This window comes from Manis pentadactyla, chromosome 13 (assembly GCF_030020395.1).
Source record: "Manis pentadactyla isolate mManPen7 chromosome 13, mManPen7.hap1, whole genome shotgun sequence".
NCBI classification, from domain to species: Eukaryota; Metazoa; Chordata; class Mammalia; order Pholidota; family Manidae; genus Manis; species Manis pentadactyla.
Genome location: NC_080031.1, coordinates 58526642 through 58546733, shown reverse-complemented (window position 1 = coordinate 58546733; position 20092 = coordinate 58526642). Strand labels below are relative to the sequence as shown.

Sequence of the window (20092 nt, the reverse complement as noted above, 5' to 3'; positions counted from 1 at the left end):
ACAATGCTTCCTCAGCGCCTGGCTTGGGGTTTGGTCAGATGTGTGCTCTAGATCCTCAGCACCCTGGGGTTTGTTGTCCCCCTCCCATGTGGGGGGTGCCTGGCCCAGTAGTGGGGTGCCTTAGGGTTCAGGGCATAGACCAGATCCAAGGAACATTCCTTGGCAAAAAGCCTTCACCACCCAAGACTCTGACCACATGTCACCAGCCCCTGTGCGGCCGACTTCCAGCTCTCCGGCTGAGCAGGGTGCATGGGGGTCTCTTCTGCTCTCCAGAGGGGCCTTCCCTTCCAAATCAGGCAGGGGGAGCTGCCTCCGGGAACCGATGCCCCACAGGGATAAGGGACACTGAGCAGGAAGGTGCTGCCCTCCTCAGCGACCCAACTGCCACATGGAGCTGCAGGGACGTTTGCCAAGCATTTAGCCAAGTGCCTGCCGCTAAGCACCTCACAACGACTCTGATGGATCTGATTCCTACCCTGACATGCGGCTTGACAAGAACTTGCATGTGCCAGGGGATGTCTTGGGGGTGCCCAGCTGACTCCAGAGCTCATTCCCTCCACTGGACATCCTCCTCCTTCCTACCCTCTCATCCAGGGCTTTGGACCTGACTAGGTCTAACCCAGAGCAAGGACCCACTGGAAGGCCTACCCAGGAGCCCTGGAGGGAGTCTGGGATTATGTCTCCTCTCATCTCACCTGCCTACTGTGTCCTGCTGCAGGAGGCCCCCGCACTCCTGGGGGTGACTGCAGAGTGCCCAAGAGCTGCCACTGGGATCTGTAGATCTACCATTCCTTCCCTCATGAGAGGTGCTGGGGTGTCACTTAGGAGAACCATGGCATGGAGAACTGTCCTGGGGACCCAGGCAAGTGAGGGACCCATGAGCTGGGGAGGACATGGGGGGGTGGTAGTGACAGTGGGGAGCCCACAGCCCACCAGAGGGGCTGGTGTCTCTGAGCAGCTCCATGTCCCTGCTGTGATCTTGGCCCAATGCCTATCTGTGGAACTCTGAGGTGCTGTGGGCAGTTACCACACATCCCTTTACAAGGGACGCCAGAAGTCTTGACTTTTATGTGCAATTTTCTCAGTTTTTAAACACACAAAGGGAGCCAAGAGGAGAAGCCCCACAGCAGCCTCTGATCCTCCAAATCTCAAGCCTTAGGCTGCCACGGCCTTGCTGCTGGGCCCAGAGTTGGAGCACCTGAGATATCCACCAAGCCTGACACAGCCGCCCACCGGCTCAGGACCACTCTTCTTGGGGCCGGGGTGGGTGAGGTTGGTCTAGGAAGGACCCCAATCCCTGCCTCAAGCACCTGGAATACTTCGGTCCCTTGTCAAGGAACAGCCCAGAGCCTTCAACACCTTTTGTCACCAAGTCCCTTTTGGCACGGTCCCAAAAGCCAGCAGTGCTCGTGGACATGTCATTGTTTTCCTGTGGACACCTGGGGGTCAGATCATCCAGAGGCCAGGCAGGGCTTGCCACCCCTCTGGATCCTGGGGAGACAGGGCCAGGTGAGAAGCCTGTTGGCAGCAGGCATGGGCCGGGGCCAGCCAGGCCCACCAGGATGGGGAGCAAGGCCTACTACGCACCGTTGGCTTTGTCTGAGCGCTGCGGGTGGCTGTTGACAGCATTGGGGACCCCATGGGTTGCCCAGCGTGTGTGAGCGATGCCAAAGTGAGTCTCAAACTCCACCTTTAAGTCCATATTGTCTTGTTCTAAATGAAAGAAAAATCCATTTGCAGCACTTTAAAAGCAAGCACGGACCCAGTACTCTTAGAGTGAGGGCATCATACCCTGGGGACTCAGTGACAGAGACAGCACATCCTACCACGGAGGGCAAAGGCCCCACCCTGGGGATTTCCCCAGACCCCGGGTGTTGCTTAATTAGTACTAATCAGTAACATAACTCAGCCTGCAACTGAAAGAGACTTTAAAAAGAAAATCATGGACCACTACTACAAATGGAAAAGCAGTATCATTTGCTGAAAAATTAAATACCAAACATTAAAAATATTTAATACTAAATATAAAAAGAAAATTCTCCACTCACCACCCCACATTCTAGGAAACACAGTTTTGCAACGTGGGCTTAACCCTCCTCCTGCTTATCCATGCATTGGACAAGTTGGAATAAAAGATTTTAAGGTGATCCACACTGCATTTGTTGCTCTGACTCTGGGTGTTTTCCACTTACTGTAAAGTTCTTCATCAAGAGCCTTGACATTTCCTTTCGTCTTGACAAGCTGGATATGCCTTTCTTTAACTTCATTATTATTTCCATCAATTGCCACACCTGTAATACAAATGTGATTTTCGAGGGTTGGAATTTAAGGTTTGTCACCCACACCTTGTTACAGGGCACAGCCCAGGATGAGGGCTACACAGAACTGTCAATTGATTAGTTCTTGTCCTGCAGCAAGCAAGTGATGTGCACCTGGCACCCTGGCTGAGGCTGCCCTGCCCGAATTCCAACCAGGATGTGCCCCCAGGAGCTGGCCTGCAAGCGAGGGGCCCCCAGGCCCACCACTGAAGGCAGGGGCTTGTTTGACAGCATTTATCTCCTTGTGTGCTTTGCATTCTGCTCGTTTGCTGGCACCCCCATTGTATTAGTGTTCCTGCAATCTTTCATCTGATGTGTTGTTAAGAATTGATGGGGATATAAAATCATTTGCCTCCTTCTTCCTCCTAAGCCTGTTTGATTAAAAATGGGAAATAGACTAGAAAGCCACCCATTGGGCAGATGCAAGAGTGAACCTCGAGACAGACATCCAGTGGAGGGACTATGCGGCCACTTAGGAAGATCATCAGGAAGAGTTTACGGTGATGGAGAAAGCTGAGATAAGTGGGAAGAGAATATCAAACTACGAAAGTCTGTAATTATGATTAGGCAAAAATAAAAAAATATCTGTGCATGACCCTGACCCTCCCAACCCCCACCCCCAGACCACCCCAACTTAGCCACAGCAATGACTGAAAGAGGGACACAGAGATACATGTGGGGGGTGCTATAGGTGGAGATATTTTAACCCTTGTTTTTCCTTTCTATTTTTCTATAATTTTCAAGTTCAATGAGCAAGTGTTGTGTTCATATCTCAGCAGTATGCAGGGCCTACCTGCCGAGTCATAGCCTCTGTACTCAAGCCGCTGTAGGCCCCTGATGAGGGTTTCAAAAATCTCCTTCCTCGTCCGGGGGACTCTGTAGTTCATGTAGGCAAAAATTCCTGTTAAAAGAGGAGGAAACCACATGTTTATAAAACACTTGGTTCATGTTTAGAAGAAGACACTCAGAAGAAAATGCTTCCAGGATGCATTGAGGGCAGGTTTCCAGGCTACGTGCAGGGAAAGTGTGGCCTTCCCCAGACAGAAAGGAGGAAGCGTGTTCCCCTCCTGCTTCAGGAAAGGCATCGTGTGCAGCCCTTCCCCTGTGCAAAAAGATCCATGAAGCACATGAAGAACACATGCACACACTTGGCCTTGCAAGGCCACTGCAGAGAGCTTCTCCTGTGGACGTCCTTGCAGGAGCCAGCTTTCACTGTGGCATTTATCATAGCAAAGATCAGCAGAGCAACCCAGCCCCCTCGGGCATCTGGAGTGAACTCCTTGATTTCCACAGAACACACCAAGGAAGAGTCCTGAGCAGGTCACAGCAGCCTCCTGCAGCAGGCAGCAACAGGGGCCGGGGCCTTGCACCACCTTCTACTCTGCCTTGCTGCTTAGTTTAGAGCTTTGGCATCAATAAATACCACTTTTACAACAACAAGAATTAAAACCATTTCTTGGCCCCTGGAAAATCCTTAGCTTCAGGGGAGGCCCACAAGCTGAGAAGCTTTTGTTTGGCTTTGTTTTCTGTATTTGTAGTTCAAAATAACATTTTCCCAAAAGGGGAAGTAACATTTGCCATGTTGTTTCTTTCCAAACTTCTCTGCTTTAGACTCCAGACCCTTGGTCTGTCTATCCTGCCCTTCGAGTGCCCCACCTTGGCATCCCTCTGTCCTTTTGTCCTCACACACCCTCCTCGAAGCCCAGCTCCAGCCCCACCTCCCAGGGCTGGCTGTTTCAGGCCCTGGCCAGAGAGTTCCTCAGCTCTGGGCTGCCCCAGTGCTCTTGCATCCTGGGACATCTACAGCCCCCGACAAGGACACAGGCTGACACTTCCATCTGTATATTTCTCACTGTGTGTCACCACACAGTCCTTGTTCATACATATGTGGAATAAAGTGACTGTGATTCTGTAGTAATCAGTGATGCAATAGTACAGATTGTGACAAATACTGGGCTTCAGGCATATTCATCATAACTGAGTGAATTCATCTTACTCTGAATTCACTATGTGCCAGCCAGTGGGCCAAGCACTGCCACACAGGTGTCAGTCAAGACTCACTGCAGCCTTAGAGGTCGGACCTGCCATTTCCACCCACCCCACACCTTTGGAACATGAGCCTGGAAAGCTGTGGCCGGGCCCATCAGGAGTGGAACTAAGGGATTTGACTTCAGGACTCACACGTTCCTAACCATGGAGCAACTGCATCAGGGATGAATGAAGTTAGAAAGAGGTTTATCTTTCCAATTTAAAATTTTTAAATTGATTGAATTTTTTAATTCTCCCAACATTTTTCTGGGATGGCAGAGGTCTGGCCAGGATTAAACATTTGACAGATATCTGAACCCCCATTTTCACTGCAGCACTATTTACAATAGTAAATGGAGACATGGAGACTTCTGAGTAGCCATCAATGTATGAACAGATAAAAAAAATTGTTACACACACACATGTACACACACAGTGGAATATCATTCAGCCATAAAAAAGAAGAAAACCCTGCCGTTTGCAAGAACAGGGCTGAACCTTGGAGGCACTATGCTAAGAAGAATAAGTCGGACAGAGGAAGACAAATACTGTATGATCTCACTTATATATGGAATCTAATAAAAACCAAACTCATAGGTACAGAGAGCAAATTGGTGGGAGGTGAAGGAATGGTACAAGATCAGGTTATAAGAAAAATTAAGTCCTGGGCATATAACCTACAGCATGTCAACTACAGTTAGCAACACTCTATTGTATATTTGAAAGTTGCTAAGAAAGGATCTCCTAAAATATCTCATCATAAGGAAAGACATTTCCAACTATGTGATGTGACAAATGTTAACTAATCTTATTGTGGTGTGATCATTTTGTAATACAGACACTCACCGAATCACTGTGGTGTACACCTGAAGCCGCTACAGTGTTCTACATCAATTACATCTCAACAAAACTGGGTGAAAATTGCCAGAGATGAACCTCAGAAAGGAGGACCTGCCTGCAGATCACTGAAGTCTGGTCACATTTATGCACACAACCAGCTGTAGTATCTCCCTTCATTAAGTAACTTAAATTCAAGTCAATATAGTATATCTGGATGAATGAGTAAGCCTCAATTAAATGAATGCTATATTCCTAAACACAAGGTAGGGCCACATCATATGAGCATTTAACTCATTAAAATGCATCTCACACATCAAGGAACAGGCAATAAAATTAAACAGTGCTAAAAATGATACTCTGTGCTTATGTACTGTCCATTACCATACAGAGGATATATTTGCACACAAGTATTAAGGTGTAGGGTGTATATATAGAAACACACAGACTGTGTTTTCTAAGCTGTTACAGATGTTTTCTTTTTAAAAGGGCTAAGGGTAATTTTGGTGGCCAGCTATTTTTGTCTTCCTGGCTGACTCTGGGTCAGGTGAGAGGCTGAACGGCAAGGCTGTGTGTGCACTTCAGAGGTCTGTTCCGCTGGGCTGCTGAGCTTTACCATACGCTTCAAACCTCAGTGTGTTTGGGCAAGGGATGCATTCTTGTCACCTTACTTATTTAAAAAACCCAATGGTTACCTTTTAATTTCGGTAGTAAAAAATGTTACCAGCTTCATCAGATATCACACTATTCTCCCACTTAAAGAGTACAGTTCAGTGTTTTTTAGCATGTTAACAGAGTTGTGCGACCACCACCACAGTCTATGCTTATATGAAACTTTTCATAATGTGAATTTTTCTGCAAAGCAGAAAGCTCCCTGGGGGTACATGGTCAAATTCCCATCACTGTGAGGACCACATGGCTATGGGGGCAAGCCAACTCACAGATCTTTTTTGGAGCCTTTAAAGTACAAGACTTCCCTGGCATGCTGGAACTCATTCTAGAATTACACCTGCATCTCATAGAAGGGAGCTGACAGGCACTGCAGATCAAAAAGGCCCGTACACCCAGTCTGGGGAGGTTCTGAATTGAGATGCTTTCACGAGGGCCCTCTATGGCTCTGCTCTCCAAGGTTCCTCTGCAACTCCCCTTCCTTGGGGCCACAGCACACCTCTGAATTCACGTCAGGCACATATGTTCTTTGAGGCATCTCTGGCTTTCAGATCCAGAACAGCTTCCTTGGTTGGGGGAGAAGAGAGTGCGGGGGGGCGTGTATCGCTGCCAGAGTCCCCGCTTGGCAGGCAGGGCCCATTAAAGCGTCCTTGTCCTCAGGACCACCAGCTGCGTCCACACCCAGCCAGTAGGCTTGGCAGCCACTTCGGCATCATTTGGGAGATTACTGTGGTGAGGGGCGCTGCCAAGCAGTGGTTTCCAAGGTCTTTGTGCAATAAAGCATAAATTTAATTTTCAACATAAAATCTCTTGCATGCCAACATCTCTTCCATAAGTTCTCTCACTGACTAAGCACAGCCCCTCTCCTCTCGAAGCTTCCCTCTCAGCTGGGTGCCCCCTGGTCTCTGCAGAGATGAGGTGAATAAAACAGCACTGACACTGTGCTCTTCCTGTTGAAAAAAAGTAGTGAAATAGAATAAAGCTGCTCTCCCAGGAATTTCTTGCCATTCATGTCAGAATTCCCTTCTGGAATCTCTTCTACCCATAATAAAACCTACAGTGAGAATCCATTTTTTTTACCTACAAGATCAGTAAAGATGAAACAATTGTAAGAGAGTGTTTAAATTCATGCACCTCTTTGGCAGGCAATTTGGCAGTCACTCAGCATTAAAAATGTACACATCTGTTGGCCAGAGCTGTTGCACCTCTAGGAATGTATCCAACAGATATCTGCAGGGATGCATGTGCGCACACATATGAGGATAGTTGCTTAGTGCTGTTTGTGGCAGCTGAAGACTGGGGACAGCCTGCTGCTTAGCAGGAAGCAGACCAGGTAAGTGGTGGTGCAGCCACACAGCAGCTGGGCCATGGGCAGGTGGCCCACCACAGGGAAGGAGATGGAGCTTGTGCTCTTTTGGAAAACAAGTTACACATCCAAGATGTGTTGAGGGGAAAAAGCATCTTGCATCACATGAGTAAATTATGCAGGGTGGGGTACAGAGATGCATACTATTTCTGGAAGGGCACCCAAGACCCAGGGGGCAGTGACTGTCTCAGCAGTAGGGGGTGGGGAGGGATTGGTCCAGTGCAGAAACTCCCCTCACTGCATGTATGCTCTTTGCACAGTCAGGATATTCTGCCGTGTGCTCTATGTACTATTTTACTATGTGCTGCATGAGTCAGAGAGTGGTGGGGATGGGACTGCCACCCAGCCCCATCTGACCACACCATGGCTCCCCGTTGCTGGAGGGGACTCACCTGGAGGAACAACTTGGAGAAACAACAGCCACAAGAAGGGAGGAGCATGACCTGAGCACACCTCCCAGGACAGGCTCTGGGCCGCCCCAGGAGTTCCTGCATCTGGAGTATGTGAGATACAACTGCAGCAGATGTGCGGGGCACACGGGAAGCCAATACTTTCAGAACCTTATCTTGTCTAATGTCCTGTGCCAAGGCTATGGTTCCCGTGGACAGACTGGGCATCTCTGGCTCCCGGGACAAAGACTTGAGTAATTCACAGCCAGGTCTACCTGACTGCAAGGTGCTCGCCCCTGCTGCTCCCCAAGTCATCACAGGACCTTAGACCCCTACCCCAGCGGGTGAGAATGAGCTCACACAGAGGATACCTGGCCCATGGGAAGGTGTCCACCTGGCCCCTGATGGACAGACCTCTGAGCTCCCTGGTTGAGCCCAGGCCATGCTGACGGGCCCTCCCCTGACCCTTGGAATGATGCCCCATCCCTCACCATGTGAGGCACATGGGGCCATGGCAACGACAGCGAGGCCGGCTCCCACTAGGTTCCTCCCCACCCTGCATGGATGGGATGGTCAAGTCCCTCCCAAGGTGGCGTGGAGAAATGCTTGGCTCTGGGACAGAGGCTGCCCTGGCCCAACCTTCCCGGCTCAGCCGTGCCCTGTGCCCACCCCCCCACCTCCCCACCCCCCGGTGCTTCCAAACAGCTTTTCAGGGCCCACTCTTAAAACTGAGGGGGAAAGTGAGTGAGAAAAGGTTCCCGATAAATTTAGGGGGCCTCCAGAAAAGAGGGCCTCAGAGGTGATGAAGGACAGAGACCAGCCCTTCCGAGGGGACTGTGGCCCCTTGGCCTGGGCTCACCGTGGAGTCCTGGGGATTCTAATGCTCCTCTGTACACCTTGGGAGACCGTACAGGAACTCAGGATCAAAGGCACCATGGAGGTCTATCCCTGCAGGCAGGGGCCTCTCAGCATCCAAGTGACAGATAATGACAATGAGCAGCTGGGGAAGAATGTTCCCTGGACACATGGCTACACAGCCAGAACTAAGACCACAGAAATCCCAGAATCTTCTCTACACCCACTGGAGTGACTGGGGTGGCCAATGGCGGGGGGTGGGGAGTGTTGTGTGGGGTCTGGATGAGGGAAGAGGACAAGTTCCCAGTGGTCAGGCTGAGATCCATATCATGAATCTGTGGCTGTAGTTCTGGAAAATCTGTCCATCTCTCTGAGCATCAGCTTCCCAGTGAAAGCACTGTCCTCACTGTGAGGGTGGACAGTCCCAGGCAGAGATTCCGCCTGTGCCCCACAGGGCGGGGGTTCACTCCACCAGGAGCTCTGTCACCGTCCAGCCAGGCTGGGACCCTCCCCAGGCTGAGGCTGCTCTTTCCACCACCACCCAGTGCTTCTCGGAACTGAGGGGGCTGACCTTAGTCCATGAGCACAGTAGAGATTAGATATGAGTCTAGGCCCCAAACTGGATCACTCCCCACCCAGACTGAAGACATGGTCAGCTGGACCTGTGCCTCGCAAGCTTCCCGGGTGTGTGTGTCTATGAGTGTGTGTGTCTGAGTGTACATGAATGTGAGTGTGTGTGTGTAGTGTGCTGGGGAAGTGGAGAAGATTCTGGGGAGGCTGCCAGGTAAGGGAGCTACAGGGCCAAGGGTGAGGGCTGCAGAGGAGGCTGTGGCCTCTGGATGCCCAGGCTTCGCCCATGTAGACTGGAGAACGCCACTTTACTGATAAATGGGGATGACAACTCCTGGTGTTTCCTCCAAGAAGTAAGAACAAAGGCCAAGGTGCCAGGGCAGCAGGGGGCCCTGTGGCCGAGCTCTCACACAGAAGTACAGGGACCCACAGCATGGTTCAGAGGGCGGAGGAGTCTGGCTTGTCTGGGGACAGCCTTACCCTGCCTCAGACCTCCTTGGGACTCCGTGGGTTAATGCCACCTCACCGCTGGAATCCCAGAGATAACAGGAGACTCTACTGCTTGCAGTAGACGTGGGCAAGGCATTTCTATTTTTAATAGACAAGTTCTTGGTGTCCTTGTCATTTTAGGATTTCACCAAGAGCAAAGGGGGAAGGAACATATACTCTAAATGGTACTTTAAAGAAAAAAAAATAGAAGTCTTATTTAAACTGGAAATTTGACTATAGAAAAAGTCAAACTGTCTTGGTGAAACACTTCCTTTGAAAATGAAAAAGAAACAGATGATCAGATTACATCGCTTAATTGTTTTTATATTAAATTAATCCTGAGAACTTTCTTCCAGAGTGTTTGTAACCTCAAATTAATCTCCCCTTCTTCGTCAACCTTACTGTCCTCAATTTAATAGCACTGTTTACTAATGTGACACAGCAAAATTTCCAGAAGGTTTCTTTGATCTTGGGGAATCCCGATGAATACGACTGAGCCATGGAGGGATGGAGGAGGATGGGGAGGAGGCAAAGGAAGAGGAGCAGACCACCTAGGTGCGCAGCCCCTGCCCGCAGCCTCTGCAAAGCCCTCTTTCCCACTGTGCCCACCAGGGTCCTGTAAGTGGTGGTGGTGGTGTGTGGGAGCGTCTAGGATTGGCTCCCAAGAGCCAACGAGGTGCATCTCTTCCCAGTTCCACACTCAAGGACCCAACATTGAAGACCTAAAATTAGCTAGTGACAGTATTTGCACCACAGAAACTGGCCAACCAGAGAGCTTGTTTGTTACACATTTACTTGCACATCAGCGAGTAGGGACTCTGTTTCACGAGGCTCCTATGCTTGGAGAGGTAACAAGCCACGCGACCTGACCCCATCCACTCCAGCCCAGACCCTTCTGAGGCAATCGTCCATGACCTGAACTATTACAGAGAGGAAAGGAGTGTCAAACATGATGGGGTTCTAAGAGCCAGAATTTTGGGACAAAAGGGTGTGCTCACCCCTGAGTGATTGTCTCTCCTGAGTGCTGTTTCCTTAGCTGAGATGAGAGGCAAGCCCCCTGTGAGCGCTTGACAAGCTCTCCTAAAAATCTGCTGTGCAAGCAAATGGGCTGTGTGAATGTCCTGGCACCCCTGGACTCTGGGGAATAAAACTACGCCTCCTTCTTGCAGGGAACAGAAGACGAGCAGGAAGGGTGTGTGCATGCATAGAGGGCAAGATGCAGCAAGCACCGTATTTATATAACATGAGGACTACCTCTAGAGGAGCAATGAAAACCACTCCAACTGGGTATGTGGCCCCGAACCAGTGATGGATGGGGTATTTAGCTATTGCCTATGTTCACCTTCTGACTGTGGTGGGTCCAGCCTGAGGGTGTGTGTGTCAGGGGCGGATGCTGGCAGCCCTCTGGTCAGCAGCGTCCTTGTGGCCACGCCTTGAGCATCTGGGATCGGCAGCACAGGGCTATTCTTGGGGAAGCCACCTGAACGCGGGAACCCAATTCATCCTGGAGCAGGATGAGTAATGGCCTTCAAATTTACCAGGTCCTAATCCCTAGAAACAGTAAATGTTTCTCTATATGGAAAACAGTCTTTATGGGTGTGTTAAGTTAATGATCTTGAGATGGGATATTGTTCTGGACTATTCAGGTGGGCCCTAAATACAATCACAAGTGCCCTTGTAAGAGGGAGGCAAAGGGAGATTCGATATGGAAGAGGAGAAGGTAATGTGACCACAGAGGCAGAGACTGGAATGAGTGGCCGCAAGCCAAGGAATGCTGGCGGTCACTGGAAGCTGGAAGAGGCAAGGAACAGAATCTCCCCCTGGAACTTCCAGAAAACATGGGACCCTGCTGGCACCTTGATTCCAGAGTCAGTCAAGCTGAATTTTGGGTTTCTAGTCTTCAGAACTATGAGGAAATAAATTTATGTTGTTTTAAGCCAGCAAGTTTGTGGTAATTTGTCACAGCAGCCAGGGGAAACTAAGACTCCAACTAAGACACGAGGTGATGAATTTGGGGCAAGGGCTTTACCTTCTAGCAAAACCTGAGAATTCTCCAATTCTCCACAGTTTAGTCTTTTTCCCCCGCCTCATAGATTACTAACTGCAGTAGTGGAGGTCAGGGAAGATTGGAGAATTCATGGGTGGGAAGTACAATCCTTTTTGTCAAAAATCCATGCATGCATGGCCCATGGTGCCACGGCCTTGTGTATGCTGTGCCCTCAGCCCATCACCACCTTCTTTCTGCAGAGCTCATTCCGTCTCCTCTTGGGCAAGTCAGTACCTGGTGGACCCTGCTGTCTGAGCTCGGGACCCGTCACCAGGCAACATCGGGAGTGAGGCAGCCAGGAGCAGGCGCCTGCACCTTCATCCCAGGGCCACCGTGCTCTATTCAGAAATAGGGACTCAGGGCTGCTCATCATTCGATTTTTTCAAGAGATGTCAAAAATTCAACTCACTTTTGTGAAATCTCCCAATTTTGTAATTTGGCAACTAACTTTAGAAATACAGCTCTCGTATTGTGCATCACACAAAAGGATGGTGGCCAGCAGGGCACGAGTCCACAAGGCTGCAGCTTGTGCCCAAGGTCTTCCTCATATGGCAGTGTTTACCCCAGGGGTCACCCCACCTCTAGACTGTCCCCAACAACCTGGCTCTACTCTGAGGGGAGGATCGCGCCCACATGACCCCAGGGCCTGGAGACCACAGGGCCTCTCCCAGAGCAGTTAGTCACTGGTGGCTGAGTGAAGGAGGGGAGCAGGGAAGGAAGGAGGGAGAGAGGGAATGTAGTAACCTTTCTATTGGGAGCAAGTCAGCAAAATGGCGGCAGCTCTCAGATGTTACTGAAGCCAGCTGTGAGTGCCCTGGTGTCATTTCAGCTAAACTCTCAGAGCAGTAAAACTCTGCGGTCACCTGCTAGAATGCAGAGGATCAACTAGCTGGGCCTAGCTTTCTGTGGGCAGAGTAGGAAGACACCGAGAGCAAGAGCCAGTCTAGCATGGTGACCAGCAACTGACCAGGAAAGGCCTTCAGCTCAACCATGCTACCCAGTGGGAACATCCCCGGAGATCTGTGCTTTGAGGTGGCTTCAAGGTGGCAGACCTCAGTGGGGCTGCAGCCAGCTCAGAGAAATGACTTGGAACAACTGCTCAGACACAGATGTGCATGGACCTCTCTAGTCCTCAATTTCCCCAAGAGTAAAGAGGCCCCAAAAGTAAAGTAAAAAGGTAAGTGGTTTATTCCATGAGCACCTTCACAATTTTTCCTGTATCCTGGTACCAAATGCACAATCATTTCTTCAATATTTTCCTACCAAATTGACTAAATTTTCAAAAATGTAAATGAATTCATTACAAAAGAATAAAATCATAAAAGGAAAACCAGCATCACCTATATATACACAGATCATAACCCCTCTAAAAAACCCCACCAACACCAGGGCAGTGTGTTCAATTCTAGCCACTGTGGCTCTGAGTTCTGAGCCTGGACATCTCTCTGCAGAGGTGCCTGGCAAGTGTCCAGAGGGATGTAAAAGGCACCCAGCTAAGACTCTCCCATGGCTACTTGAAAATGAAATAACTTTCCCACTTGGGAATTCCCCATGACTCCCTGACTTCACTAAGGGCTGCAGGGTGTGTGGGGAGCCCCGGTGTGAGCACACAGGTAGTTACAGCTCAAAGCTCATCCTTTCCCTAGAGGACAAAAACATGTACAACCCTTTAAGAAAGCAGAACAAAACTTGAGGTTTTGAGAGTCAGAGACATTGCCTCCCTCCCCCAGGCTTGCAAAGGCAGCAGAGAAAGCTGGATGCAAGAAGGAAGCAGGATGGAAAGCTGGGGACATTGGGTGAGGGGGTGGGGGGGTGCATGGGCATCTCTGGGGAGGAAGGACGGAAGCTGCACATCTGGAGGGGCAGCCCTCTCTGGGCCAGGGTCTCAGGGCACTAGGCTGGCTCTAAGGACACCAGCTGCTCCAGGGCCACGAATGCCACACCGAGGAGTTTGGAACCCAAAGGGCTTCTGGCAAAACTGCCACCTTTACCTCATTCTCCCAGAAACGCCTACAGGCGGCCCTACACTCTGCCGATGACGACCCAAAGTCCTGGGATTTTTGCTGAGGATTCAGGAATTTAAACTGATGCTCACTTGGGGGGCGAGGGGGATGGGGGCTGCCGGCTCCTTGGCCAGTCGTTCCTTTCCAGCTTTTTCAGGAGCGACTGGCCTCAGAATCAAGGCCTGTACAGAGCTTGGCCCAGGGCTCGCCACTGGCACAGCCCACCCGGCAGCCCTGCCCGAAGTCAGACAGAGGCCTTTCATGGCTTCAAAAGTTCCACCAGGTCCTCCAGCCACAGGAGGCTGGAATGGGTAACTGAATCTTACTCAAGGAAAAAAAAGGCACAGTGACCTTTTGTCCCAGCCTAAGTTCCCAGCCCTCTCCCCAGCCGGCGGAGTAAGAACCGCAGATGTGCGCGCACCGCCGCGCGCCCTCGCCACCGCCCCGCAGCCTCGCTGGACAGCGCCGGGTATTCCGGACGCCCGGAGCCCAGCCCCGGACTCCCTCGCCCAGTTTCGGCCGGAGGCTCGGCCGTCATTGCTGCCTTTTCCCCGCGTCTCGCCGGGGCTCCTTCCCGCAGAGGCAGCAAATCGGACTCAACCCCTCTAGGGACAAGAGGTTCATTTTGGGACTCGAGGAGGACGCCAGGCCTTTCCCGAGCGCACCAGGGGCCGCTGCTGACGCCACAGGGGCGAGCCCGGCGGGCTGCTGGTAGGGCGCGGGTGGGGTCGCTGCTCGTCCGTGCGCACGGCGGGCTGAGCGCAGGGTTGGACGCCCCGCGCCTGGGGTGCGCGAGCTGGCGCGTGGCCGGCCGCCTTTGTGGGCGACTTGGGGGCGTTTTCCTCACTGGCCATGGGGTGCGGTCACCTCTGCGTGGTGAGGATCCAGGCCCGGGACGGGACCAACTCTCCGCGCCCCGCCCCCGCAGTGTGGAGGCTGGTCGGGTCGCTCCCCACAAGTCCGAGACCGGTGCCGGGCATTCCCCTCCCCGTCGCCTCCCTGGGACACGCGCTCGCGGGCGGGGCCCAGGAGGACGCAAGCCTGGCCGGCGAAAGCCCCTGGGTCGGGGAACGGACAGATCAACGCCCCCACCCCGCCGCCTCCTGGTCCCCGGCGAGCGGCTCTCGGGCCCAGGAGCTGAGAGGCTGGGGCGCGGGAACGCGCGGCCGCCTCACTCACCGCACATGGCGGCTGCTGCGTGTGCCCTCGCAGCTCTGGGCTCTGCGCGCGGCGGACCCTCGGAACTCGGCGCGCCGGGCGCTCAGCGGACCCTGCTCGTCTCGCCGGGCCTCCCGTCCTTATAGCCCAGGGCCCTCCGCCGGGGGCGGGGCCTCCTCCCGCCTGTCCACTCCCCATTGGCCCCCAGTTGCCGTGACGACGGCGGGGACTGGGCCCCCAGGAGCCCGGGCAGCGGGCGAGGGGCGGCTCCCAGGCGTCAGTCGTGTCCGTCGGGCGGTAGGTCCTGGAGATGGGCGGGCCGCTTGCGTTCAAACGAGACTCAACCACCGTCCAGGCGTGGGACCTTCCGCAGGGGCCTGAACAGCTCCGGGCGTTGATTTCCCGGTCTGCAAAATGGGCACGACTCTGGGGCCCACCTCCCGGGCTGTGGGAGGATGGAGACAGTCGGTGGAAGGCGCGGGGGACGACGCGGGGCGTTACACGCGTGGTGCGGGGCGCGCCCCTCGGTGCCGGGCTTCCAGGGACCAGAAACGCGGCACACCAAAGGCCTTAGAGCCTGGGCCCGCCCTGTGAGGAGAGAACCCCAGGGCCTGGCAGGCAGATGAGAAAACAGAGGCGCCGGAGGTGGGAAGGACGTCGCCTGCACCCGGCCGCGGGGGCGGTGGCAGCACGTGAACCGGCTTTACCGCAGCGCCTCGGTTGGGCGGAGGGGATCCCCCCGGGCGTGAGCCCAGCTGGGGAGACCCAGGGAGCCTCCACCTCCCGCAGCGGCGCTGGCCGACCTGTTCCCCGCGCCCTGGCGCGCGCGCGAGCCACGGTTCCCCCACCCCGGCGGCCTGGAGCCCCAGACCGGCCCCGCCACCCTGAGTCATCGGGTCGGCGCTCCCCGCCCTGGTTCCCGGCCGACGCCTCCCCGCCGCGCTGCGCTCTGGGCCTCGGTCTCCCAAGGAAGGTCACGAGAACTGGCCCAACATTTGCGTACTTTGAAGCCATCTGGTGTTTTTTATTTTACTAAAAAAAAAATCCTGAAGTTCTAAACAGATTCTCCAGTCGTGTTGGAGAGCTAAACGAAGCTTCTTGCGTCTTTTCTAGGGCATTCTTCTTGGTGTGATCTCACTTGAGCTTCACCCTGGCTCTTCAGGCCTTGGGTGGATAAAGTATTTATTGTACCCATTTGCAGGTTGAGGAAACTGAGGCTCAGTGACAGTAAGGAAGGGGTGTGGTTGAGTCATCCTGCTGGGAAGTTGTGGAGCTGGTTCAGGAGCCACTGCATTTGCCTCTCCTGCTCCATCCACTCTGCAAGGTCCCCTTGATTCGCTCATTCTCTCATTCCTAAGCAGCTGCTTCCTTCACCTCCTGGTTCTAGAGACTTAATGATGAGTGAGAACAATGCAGTCTAGAACCTCTTGGCACGCAGTGGTGGCAGGCAGACACTAGTCCACAGAGAGCAAGACAATCCCAGATGGGATACAGGAATGGGATGTGGGCTGGACTGACGGGGAGGGTGCCAGGCTCTGCTTGGGGCTGGTGCAGGTCCGTGCAGAGCAAGAGTAGGTTCCCAGAGGATTAATAGATTCGAGAAGTAAGATACAGCCACGTGCAAGGTCCTGTGGCTGAGAGTTAGAGCTGGAGTCTGGGGATCAAGTCGTTCTGCCCCAGACCAGCCTCCACCCTCTGTAACAGGTGGGGACCAGATGATGTCATGAGGCCCTCTGCCAGCACCAAGACACCAGGAACTCTGGGGCCCTAGCAGGGGTCCAGCTCTGTCCCCCATCCTCCCTGGGGATTCACAACTTCCCAGTAGGGAGTGACATGAATGTGATGACCCCTGTGGAGGTATCTACAGCTGCTGCTGGCCCAGCATCTCCCCTGCTTTGGGGACCAGCTCCTGAGAGTCCTTTGTGAGAACAGTGGTCTGGGCCTGGCCACTGGATCCCCCTGCCCCTGGCATTGGTTCAAGGTTCAGCACATGACAGCCTGCTCAGGGACATGGGTGAAATCAACAGAAAAGATGAGCTTGTGGTGCAGCTGGCTGGAGGGTATCCTGGGGATGCTGGGCACCCTCTTGTCACCTTTGGAGTTGGGTGTGGAGAGGCTGCCTGACAGCCAAGTGGTCCAGAGCAATGTGGATCCCTACAATGGAGAGAGACACACATTTTAGAGCCCCTGAAAGCAGGATTTATCTCTGGAATTCCCAGTATTAGGGCTCAGTAAACTCTTGTTTTTATTTGAGGTGTTCTGAAGTGATGTCATTTGCAACCAAGTAGAGTCCTGACTTCTTCAACCTGCTGGAGCTGTATCTAAGGTCCAAGGGAGCAGTTAGGCATCTGGTGGCCCCAGCCCATAAGATTCTGTTGGGCCAGAGCCCCTTCTTGCCCTTGGCCTTCTCAGGGACCTGTCCTGAGGCAGCCCAGTGGGCCTTGGAGTTTGGACAGAGTAAGCAATCTGTCCAAAGTCACACAGCCAGGAAGTGGGGTCTGGTCTGGATCGGTCCCTCTCTGAGAAAGGAGGATATGGGGCAATGCTTAGACATCTGCCCCCATCTGGCACCATAACTGTGCTTCCAGGAGGTGAGCCCAGCAGGTGGAGCAGGGCCCTGAGCCTGCTCTCAGTGGGCCGTGGGTGTCCAGTGCCCAGGCTGATCACCATGGTTGGTTCTGTCCCCACTTTCCAGGACTGACCTAGATCACCAGAGTGGGACCATGTGCTGGGATTGCAAAGAGAAGCCACAGACATGGCTTCTTTACCTGCACAGTTTTTTCAAACCTCAAGTCAACTTTCACAGAGTTTGGAGATTTGCTCATTGATCTGGTTTCTCCCAAACAACCAGGGATCTGTTTCCTCCCCCTCCCCCCTACAGTCCAGCTGAGTCCCATGGCTGTCCTGGTAGATACGGAATGTGTCCGGAATCCCCCAGTCACAAGCCCTGTTCAGCTGCTTTTCCCTGTGACATTTTTGCTGAGGCCTGGGGAGGGTTATGGGGTCCATGGTATGAGGGCTGCCCTCTAACTCCCGTGGGAGTCTTGGCTGAGCTTTGACTACCTCCCGTGTCATCATCAGGGTCCTCGTCACCAGCTCCCACCTGCCCCAGCTGGGCTGTGGCAACCGGGTGACATAGAATGGGCCCCTGTTTCTACTGATCTCTTTGTCCCTCTCTGGGAGCAAATATGCCAGGCACACCTCGGTGTTGGCTCCTTGGCTCAGAGACCCAGTCCAACTCAGAGCTGTGGAGCACAGGGCTTCCAGGGCTTCAGCAGAGGGTCCTGGGAGCTGGGGGTGCAGGGCGCCGAAGCCTGCAGCTGGAGCCCTGCATTGGCTCACTGCGTCTGGTGGGTGGGGATGAGATGCTATGGGGACCTTGAGTGGTGCCCACAGCAGACACTGTGTGGGGAGCCCAGGCCAGAAACCCCAGCAGTCATGACCTCATGGCTGGTCCTCAGCTCAGACCTGAGGGTGGGGGAGGACAAGAAACCTAAGGCATGAGGCCAAACCTGGACGTGGGGCAAGAGGCCACCTGCATAGCCCCCTTCCCCTTCTCCCTCTCCTGGGGAAGGGTACATGGGGGCTGGAGAGGGGTACATGGGGGTGGTTCAGCTATAAAAGACCCGTGGCTAGTGACGGTCTGAGAGATTGGCCTGCAGCCAGGGTTGGAGGACGCCAGAGATGGAGAGCTGGAGAGGAAATTGAGGCTGGGATTCTTCTACAGAGGGAAGACACGGTGGGAGGGAGGCCTCAGAAACACGGCTGGGGCAGGGAAAGGGGGAGGGGTGTGTAGCTCAGTTTGGCCACTAGATGGCTCCACTCTAGCACCTGCACCCCTACCCCAGCTCCGAGGCAGAAGAGGACCCCTCCACCCCCACCCCTGCTTTTAGCACAGGGGCTGCACAGATGTGAGCTTCACCTTCCCTGGGAGCTCTTTGGGGCCATGGGCTTGTTCCACCTTCTTGCTGTCCCGTGAGGACTAAGGAGTCTGCCCCACGGCTGGCCTGTATTATTTTATTACTTTAAGTCAATTTAAACAAACAGGGCTAGTTATATATCTTTATAACTTTTTTATTTCAGAAGAAATACATATTCATTTTAGGAAGTAAAGAATAAAATTAATTTTTAGGATTAACTACTGTCAACCTTTTACCCTCCCACTCTGCCCAAATGTTATTCTTTGCATATATAGTCGTTATTGAAACAACAATATGGTTGCTATGCAAATACTGTTTTATAGCCAGGGTTTGACCTCTGCATGGAGTGAATTTCAAATCATGTTGCGAAGCCCGGATCTGGCCCAGGGATGCCACGCTGTCCCCAACGCACCACTGGGGCCATTGTACCCAGGAAAAGCAGGGCCTCGCTCTGCTCAGCCAGGAGAGGGTGGGGTCTGTGTGGGACAAGAAGAAATCTGAGATCGTGTCAGGCGTTGGCCATGGAACTCCAGTGAGTGGAGGCCCACCCCTTGCAGTGCAGGCCCTGGAGGTTCATGACCAAGACGCAAGGGCTGTGAATGGCAAGAGCATGTGTGGTCATGGTGCTACCAAAACTCAACCCACTTCAAGTGGCATGTTCATTCGGTCTCCATTATTTCAAGTAAGCATCTCTTCAGGGACAGAAAGTCACCAGAGACACTCTTTACTCCCTGCCCTGGGGCCCCAGGCCCTCTGGCTACAGCAGGAGGTCTGGGGACAGAGGTGTGCAGTCAGGATGTTCACTGTCTCCCCAAAGCGTTGAGTTCTGTCTGGCGGCCTCCCCCACCGCTGCCCCTTCGGGTCTGGGAGTGGTTATGCTCTGGCTGACCCAGCCTTGCTGATCTCCTCCTAACCCTCACTCCCTGCAGGAAATGCTCTATCACCCTGTCCAAGGGCACAGCCCAGGGTGACCAGCTGTCTGAGTTTTCCAGACTGTCCTGGATTGAGCACAGAAGTTTCCAAGTCCTAGGGAAGCCCTCGGTGCTGGCACACTGGGCTTGTTGGCCATGCTAGCTGTCACCAATTTCTGTGGAGACTCTGAAACACCTTTCTTGTGTCCTTGCCTTCTTGTCTACTAAGCCAGGATTAAGATGGGCCCACGCTGTGCCCTGGACTTACAGTTTCTCTTGACCAGTGGAAGAGCTGGTGATCCTGGCAATGGTTGCCTGGTGCTGAGCATGGCTATGCCCCTAGAGGAGCTTGTCCCCCATCTTCCCCATCCCCCCTATAGTTTTCCTGCCGGGCCCTATAGGCAGCCAAGCCAGCTACTCCGTACACAGCTGATGTCCTACAGATTCCTGGGGGGTGGAGGAGGGGGCACTCTGAGGGCGGTAGTCAGTGTCCCCTTCCAAGCTGTCCAGTCTAGCAGGGACATTTGGCTGC

The 20092-nt window shown here is 53.2% G+C and overlaps 1 protein-coding gene across 6 annotated transcripts in view; it reads right to left on the bottom strand.

The window, feature by feature from the left end:
• The window catches only part of GFPT2 (glutamine-fructose-6-phosphate transaminase 2), a 39519-nt gene extending 24621 nt beyond the window's left edge, over positions 1-14898 (bottom strand). For 4 of the 6 annotated variants that reach the window (XM_057491159.1, XM_057491160.1, XM_057491161.1 and 1 more), the window contains exons 1-5: positions 14751-14898; positions 3112-3219; positions 2193-2291; positions 1588-1713; positions 1360-1491 (exon numbers count right to left, since the gene is read on the bottom strand). In XM_057491159.1, coding sequence (XP_057347142.1) covers positions 1360-1491; positions 1588-1713; positions 2193-2291; positions 3112-3219; positions 14751-14757 — 472 coding nt within the window. In that variant the 5' untranslated portion in view covers positions 14758-14898. The remainder of the gene's footprint in view (positions 1-1359; positions 1492-1587; positions 1714-2192; positions 2292-3111; positions 3220-14750) is intronic. The other 2 variants (XM_036917825.2, XM_036917827.2) reach the window with 1 other exon arrangement.
• Positions 14899-20092: the final 5194 nt, after the last annotated feature.